We start from the raw sequence: 8,135 nt of genomic DNA, 5'->3' as shown, positions 1-8,135 counted from the left end.
ACAAGGCTTATAACATATCTGTCTATGGAGCAAATCTTCAACTGGCCCAAGTATTTTTTCTTCATTATCTCATAACACAGTCATCAGGCTTCTAACTGAGCTGCTAGGCTCATCTGGGGGAGGTTTGTTATGCTTCCTGTCTGCCTGTCTGCCTGTCTGTGCTGCCTGCGCTGCCTGTGCTCCGTGCAGAGTGACATTGAGCCTCACCCTTTTGGGGCTCTCTCGTGTTTCACTCCAGTGCACATTTCACTGGTCTCTTCACTCCTCCGTCAGACAATGAGCTTTTTACCGCATATATTATCCCTGTTGTTGTTACGCTTGTTGCTCTGGTTTTTTTTGTATAAAAAAAGGAAATGAATTACTAATAGTAGCAGTCAGATATTTATGAGATGTTTTGTATTTGGGATATTTTACCTGTCGTCCATCATTTCTGTCAATGGTAGGGATGAAGTGGAATGATGAAGTTTTTCATTCAGTTGTCAAATGTAAAATACATTGTTGGTGTGTTTTCTCTAGTGAGCAAAATTGTGTTGCTTTGGATATGGTTACAAAATATTGATGTGATATTGTAATAAGAACTTCCAGGTGAACAACAAGGAGAGCAGTCGTAGGTAGAAATATTAACTTTAGCCATCTTAAATTCCGCCATTAGAGGTATACACGCACTGTAGGATTTGTAATTTGTACATTGACATAACACGTTTTGTGTTTGCAGCTACTCATCAATTTGGCTTTTAATGAATCAAATTGATAACAACAAAATGTTGAAAAAAATAAACACTAACTACACATTTAATGTAATATCATAAATAAATGAAATATCATTCCATCAAATCCCAATAAACATATTTTAATTGAGTCTACTCCAGCAATAATAAAACCGTTTACACCAACATCTTCTTAGAGGGTGAGTGTTGAGGACACAGATACTGACCATCCTCAATATTATACTAAACAGTGATGAAGATATCCAACTGTGCTGTCATGATTATGAGGTTCTTCCTTTATAATCTCTTGAGTGTTGTTCCACAACCCTGACTCTTAAATAGGGATTACTGTGCCCCCTACTGGTTATAGAATAATACTGCACTATCATTTAGGACGTTTAGACAGAATGAATATCACAGACAATATGTTTATGAATAATTCCACTATAATGACTCCAAGTATACAGTTAGTGACAGATCAAATGACTTTCTGTGTGAAACCAGGATGGATTTAATAATTTCCTCATCTGATCATCTACATAATCTGACTATTTTAGAGGCCGGTATTAAATCAAAGAAAAGGCCAATGAAAAATGCATAGGGGAAATTGTGTCAATTTGTCAGCGAATTGAATTTGGAGAATTTGACACAAAGCATTTGTCACAAAAATGCATTTTTCCCTCTGTCTCGGAGACTTGCAAAATGAAGAAGATGACAGGTGGAAACGACTTGTCGCGATCTATCAAACCGTATTGTATGGTTGATTTATAATGATTATTGGTTGTAGTGGCAGGAAGCAGATAACCATCATTCTATCAAGTCTGTACTTGGGTTGGTGGTTACCCAGCTAGCGCAGTGGATCTGGGCAGATTCCGGCTGAGAGTCGGGGCACTAGGCTGAGAGTCAGACTCGGCCGACGTCATGTGGCCGGAGTCTGAGCTGCCTTTGGCAGTATTACTTATCTATTGGATGCGGGGATTGAGCTCGGGCTGATTCCGGTGTGAGTTATCTGGCCCGAAATTATTACTTGGGCCTCGGGCCGATTGAGGCTACTCTCTGGCAGATGATTACGCAGGCTGTTTTATATAATTAACATTTCATTATTTATTTTTCCATATTTTCTCATTGTTTCTGTGATCAAAAAATAGAATTAACATTTAAATAAAAAAATGTAAGAGTCCTGTGTAGTATTTTAGTATTTTGATACTTTGTGCAAGGCAATTGATAACCATTCAACACTTTGTGGATGGAGCTTCCCGGGTGGCGCAGCGGTCTAAAACACTGCATCGTAGTGCAAACTGCGTTGCTGCTGATGCTGGTTTGAGATCCGTGCCGTCCGCGACCGGTAGACCCATGAGGCGACTTACAATTGGCCCAGCGTCGTTCGAGGAGGGGAGGGTTTGGCCGGTCGGGATGTCCTTGTCCAATCGCGCTGTAGCGGCGGGCCAGGTGCATGCACACTGACACGGTCACCAGGTGTATGGTGTTTCCGCCGACCCAAAATGTTTTTTTTTGTGGATGGGTATAATTGGTATGTATAAAATGTATAATAGTAATATTTAAAATTACTACATCGGTAATTTGTATACATTTATGTACATTTGGGGGGGATTCGGGTAAGATGCCGGCAAAGTCGGCTGAATTCTGATAGACGAAAATGGCTCAATGTACTTGGGCCATTTCTGGGCAGTCATTCATTTTGATTCCGGGCCGAGTCCGACACCCGATTCCGGGCCGATTCAATCAGTTCCGGCCCCCCAGAAGAGGGTATTGTCAGTTCTGGTTTGTTATGTCATCTATACACACGGAACAAGTGAATGTGTTTTAGAAACATACTTTCTCTTTTACCAGACCACTTGTACATTCATACCAAACATCCACATATTTCATATGTATAAAATAATATGATTGTTAAAACGTATGATGCAGTCATTGATTTGTGCAGAACCTCAGACCCATCTAAATAAGAGTATACTATTTGTGTTGAATCAAAATAAATCAGAAAAGTGTTTATACAAACAGTAACCTTGTTCAGTAACCTTGTTCAGTAGCCTTGTTCAGTAACCTTGTTCAGTAGCATTGTTCAGTAACCTTCTTCAGTAACCTTCTTCAGTAACCTTGTTCAGTAGCCTTGTTCAGTAACCTTGTTCAGTAGCCTTGTTCAGTAGCCTTGTTCAGTAACCATGTTCAGTAGCCTTGTTCAGTAGCCTTGTTCAGTAGCCTTGTTCAGTAACCATGTTCAGTAGCCTTGTTCAGTAGCCTTGTTCAGTAGCCTTGTTCAGTAACCATGTTCAGTAGCCTTGTTCAGTAACCATGTTCAGTAGCCTTGTTCAGTAACCTTGTTCATCTCCTATTCACTACTGTATTGTTACACTCACTATAGCCAACCGGTAAATAAAAAACATACTTTAAAAAATCATGCTATTAGTACTCTCCTGTTTAAAAAATCATGCTATTAGTACTCTCCTGTTTAAAATATCTAATTGAATGACCTTGAATAATAATACTGACGAAATTACTGAAAAAAATGCTACTGTGCATAGCTGTAAAGTTTTGCTTACAAAATACAAACACACACTTTCTCTCTCTCTCTTTTACTGTTACATAGTTGGCATCAATCTGACAAAACTCAAATAAATGGTAATTTTGAATACAAGCACATCTCTCTTGCTCTGTCTTTGTTTGCCCTGGCGATTTGCCACATCATAAAAAACAATCGCCAGTATCATATCCCTAACATTTAACCAGGTTACCACATACCCTCATCCAAAAAGCACCACTACAGGAATATGACAATATCAATTACATGGAACCCACTGATTTCCCATTCTTCCAAAGTAGAAGAGATCAGCTGAATACATGGTCCAGGTCAGAGGTCAAATATCATCTCCCCCGCATTTTGTTTCCCAACACAACAGCCCCTCAGGCGCTGCTAACGTTCTCTTTCCTGCATCTCTATCGGACTGTTGGGGGGGGGCTGTCAGTCCCCAGGTGGAGCTGTCGAGTACTGTTCAGCTCCTCTCCCCCACCAGCTAGTCAGTCAGTGTGTCCAGGAGAACAACGCTTTGGGTTATTCATCGATTGCCTATTTCAATCCTAGCGAAAGCTACTCCGTGAACACACACACACACACACGAGCACACACACGTACAAACGAGTGGACACACACACACACACACACACACACACACACACACACACACACACACACACACACACACACACACACACACACACTCCAACCGCAAGCATACCTATAGGCTTATTTATGATGAGCATATCATCCTACTACTACAGTATGTATACCAGCCGTGAGGCTCCTTGTAAAACATCCTAAATCTATACATTTAATGGTAGAATTTATAGAAGAAAACAAATGAACAGATGATTGAATAAATTAATATGGAAGTACTGATTACTGGTTGTTCTGTGGGCTGCTCAATTGATTCGACAGCATGCAACAGTTTGTGTGTGTCTGTGGGGGTGTGTGTGGGTGTGTGTGGGTGTGTGTGTGTGTGTGTGTGTGTGTGTGTATGTGTGTGTGTGTGTGTGTGTGTGTGTGTGTGTGTGTGTGTGTGTGTGTGTGTGTGTGTGTGTGTGTGTGTGTGTGTGTGTGTGTGTGTGTGCATATCTGTAAAGAAAAATGTCATTATTATGTGATTGTGTTGCTTGTGAATGTGTAATAAATGAATCTGTGTGTCTACGGTGTGCATTCATTCATTGTGTGTGATCTGTCACAGTATTACTATTATTTAAATAGATAAACACAAACATCAACACACTGTACCTTATGGAGATAAAGAAAGACCTTCAACCAAATAACAGGTTCTCCCACAGCCTTGCAGATTAAAAAGGCAGTCGGCTCACCTTGAATTCTTCAGCAGGATCCTTGACGTTGTTTTGTACACATCACGTCAGAAACATGTGAAACCCTTTTCAGGCAGTGCTTCACTACTTTTTTGCCTGGAGTGAGCCTCACGGGCTGCGTTATTTCTGAAGAGGTGTCGTTTCAGAATGAGGGGTGCTGCAGCTCTGCTGGTGTTGCTGTTCTGTCGGTCTGGGGCATGGGCTCAGGGAGAGAGTGGAGGGGATAGAGAGAGTTTGGTGGAGAGCCAGGGGACTGAAGATACAGAGTTGACTAGCAAACAGACGACCGGCCAGACCATCACAACGCCTGATATCTGGGGTGAGGTAGAGGAGCTTAGAGACATGGTGGATAACCTGGGAACCATGATTTCGGAGCAGAGAGAGAAGCTGAGGAACATGGAGAAAAAGATGGAAAGAAGGTGGAGAGAGAAATGGCGAAGAGGAGCTGAGGCCAGACTGGAGAGTGAGAATGCTGGTATTTATGGAATTTGGTTCATTTAGAAGTCATTTCAGTGGAGGATCAACATGTTTTTGAGAATTGTTTTGCTTCTATAAATCCAGCTATGGGGGCCAGACTGAGTGTCATCGAGAGGGAGGTAGAGGACTTGAAAGAACAGAATACAGGTAGAGGGCTTTTTTGTAATATAAATTAATTTGTTATAATGAGGTCAGTTCAGAGGAGGATCATGAACTTATTTTTTTCCCATAATTCTAGCCATGGGTACCAGACTGAGTGCCAGTGAAAGGGAGGTGGAGGAGCTGAAGAGAATGAATGCAGGTAATGTAATTTGTCCACCAACATCAGTTGTTTCTCATTAGAAAGAAAGGTTGACGAATAAAACTGTATTTGTAACATTTTCTATGAAATTGTTTATAGACAGTTATTTAGGCCTGTTTCTCATATGAACTCACTTTTCATGGCTGTTTCTCATGCCCTTTTAGCCCTGGAGGCCAGAGTGACAGACAGTGAGAATGGGAACACAGGTAAAGGACCGGATTCCCGGATCGTAGGCGCTTGTTGCCATTTCCTACTCCTCTGAACTTTCACATGCCTTAATCACGAACGTGTCTGGGATCTGTTAAATGATGACCCACCCTAGTTTTGCCAAAGAGAAAGCACTGAGCTATGTAGGGAGAAAGGCAGGATCCCATGTTTGAGATAATGGAGGGGGATAATAGAGAGAGACTACTTCCTGGAGGACGATGCCGTGCTCACTCATTTGTTTCCATGTGAATTCTTAAAAAGATGGGTGGGGCGAAGGATTAAGAGGGTGTGAATGATGCTGAATGGGCGTAAACAAAGAGCCCTCTAGAGAGTCTGAAAATTATTCAAGGCGATTTTTCCTCCTACTTGTCTCCAAAATGTAATAACAGGTTTATCAAATTTCAAAGAAGCATATCTTAATTATATGATATTATATGCCATTTTGAAGCTGAGTCTGTACTTTTATAAAATGTAAAAGAAAGACAATCTTGAAAATTGGACATAAGCTCACCTTCCTGAGTTCAGTCACATATATGAAATCATTCTGCTTAAAACAGAGAGTTTAAGGTTTACTAATCTGTCTTTTTGTAATGGTAGCCTTAGAGGCCAGACTGAACGCCAGCGAGGGGATGATGGAGGAGCTGAGGAGAGAGAATGCAGGTAAACTCCATGGAGCGTATACTGTAGGCCTGCAACTGCACATGCTTGTAATCTAATGGAATGGCTGTTGGGCTGTTGACGAATCAGTGTTTTTTTTTTTCTTCATTGCGGAATGTGTTTGTAATATGATAAATGTTGCAGATTGCATCTTTGCTTTTTACTTAAACCTTTTTTTAGGATTTCATTTCCATGTTTTTTTAGGTGATTTTTGTCTTCATCAGGCTCATATTATGCATTGAACATGTTTGTTTTTGTCTTTAATCAATGAATTTGAATTCCCTCCTCTGTGTTCATAGACAGACCAAAGGTGGCCTTCTCTGCTGGTTTGACTAATGATGGATATTTAGGACCCTTTAATAGTGTCACCACACTAGTATACAGAAGGGTCATCACCAACATTGGCAAGGCCTACAATCCAGATACAGGTACAGAACACACTTAAAACCCCCTTTTCACCTTGTATTAAAATGTGACCTGGGATCAGATCATGTTCACATTAGACATCTGCTATCAGACAGGTGTACACATGCATTGTGATTGTGTCATCTTTATCCCACATAAAAATGTGCAGACGACCAGCTATTCCAGTATTGCTAACAGTGTCTGTGACAGTCTATTGACTTGTTTTACTCTCCTCTGATGCAGGTGTCTTCACAGCACCAGTGAGAGGACTCTACTACATCAGATTCACTGCCATGAGTCTCAAAGGTCCACAGTCCATAGGTGCCTATATTTACCGTAACACTAAGAGTGTCATGTTCAATCACCAGGACAATGACAATGGACATAATAGGTTCTTGTCTAATGCGTTGACTCTAGAGCTGGAGGCCGGGGATGTGGTCTACATGCGTCTCCCAGTAAATCAGGAGCTTTATGATGAAAAGTCGAGTAACTACAGCACCTTCAGTGGCTTCCTGCTCTTCCCTATGTGAAGGGAGCACTCTGGCGTGAGTTTGAGATCAATAAATAAACCAGATCATTTCTATTATTGACGTGAAGCGACTCCTTCACTCCATCCAGGCTTTCCCGTGTATTTTTGACAGTGAGAATTGCAGAGGAAAAAGAAAATAAGATAATAAATAATCATAAAAAGGAATGATTTATTTGATTTGAAAATGTAAAAGGTTGTTACATTCATATGTTGATGGACATGGTAAGAAGTCCAGACCCCTCTTTGACCAGGAACCAAATCAAAGTGTGAACAGGTAACACAACAATGGTGCCTGACCTAGTGGGGGTGTTCAAGGCACTCTCAGGTTGACATTAAACGGGCTGTGTGTGGCTCTCTCCCTACCTGCCCACGGTAAGGCCTCCGCATCAACACAAAACAGCCTCTTCATCTTTGTCACCTCTGGTGAACAGAACTCAGAGAAAAAAGATATCACATGTGGCGTTCCAAAAGGTTCGGTTTTGGGTCTGGTACTGTTCCGTTTATGCAGTATATGTAACCCCTTGGCAGCGTTATCAGAAAGCACATAATTGATTTTCACTGCTACGCACAGAAACTTTACATTTCTGTGTCACCAGAGTATTTTAGCTCCACAGATAAATTCTTAGACTGTATTAGTGATTGAAATACTTGGATGGCTCACAACTTCCTCCAGCTAAATCAAGACAAGACCGAGGTACTTATTATTGGAGCCAATTATTACAGAGAATTTGGCTCCCATTTTAATTTACGGGCAATAAAGATAAAACACCAGGTACAAAACCAAGGTGTCATTTTATATTCTGAACTCAACTTCAAATTACACATTAGGAATGTGACCAAAATAGCTTTTTACCACCTGAGGAATATTTCCAAGGTGTGGCTGTTTCTCTCTCAGGCTGGTACAGAGAAACTTTTTCTATGCTTTTATTACAAGCAGGCTTGACTACTGCAATGCTCTCCTGTCTGGTCTACCCAAGAAAGCCAT

General features: G+C 41.0%; 1 protein-coding gene across 1 annotated transcript; it reads left to right on the top strand.

Moving 5' to 3' along the window:
• Window positions 1–4,676: 4,676 nt before the first annotated feature.
• Window positions 4,677–7,207, top strand: LOC115179439 (uncharacterized). Its single transcript, XM_029740967.1, has 7 exons — window positions 4,677–5,049; window positions 5,136–5,198; window positions 5,290–5,352; window positions 5,517–5,558; window positions 6,157–6,219; window positions 6,516–6,644; window positions 6,865–7,207. The coding sequence occupies exons 1-7, from the start codon at window positions 4,722–4,724 to the stop codon at window positions 7,149–7,151; spliced, it is 975 nt and encodes a 324-aa protein (XP_029596827.1). The 5' UTR covers window positions 4,677–4,721; the 3' UTR covers window positions 7,152–7,207.
• The last annotated feature ends 928 nt before the right edge of the window (window positions 7,208–8,135 follow it).

This window comes from Salmo trutta, chromosome 39 (genome assembly GCF_901001165.1).
Source record: "Salmo trutta chromosome 39, fSalTru1.1, whole genome shotgun sequence".
In the NCBI taxonomy this organism is placed as follows: domain Eukaryota; kingdom Metazoa; phylum Chordata; class Actinopteri; order Salmoniformes; family Salmonidae; genus Salmo; species Salmo trutta.
The sequence above is the reverse complement of the archived record's forward strand: the minus strand, read 5'-3'. Positions and strand labels throughout refer to the sequence as shown.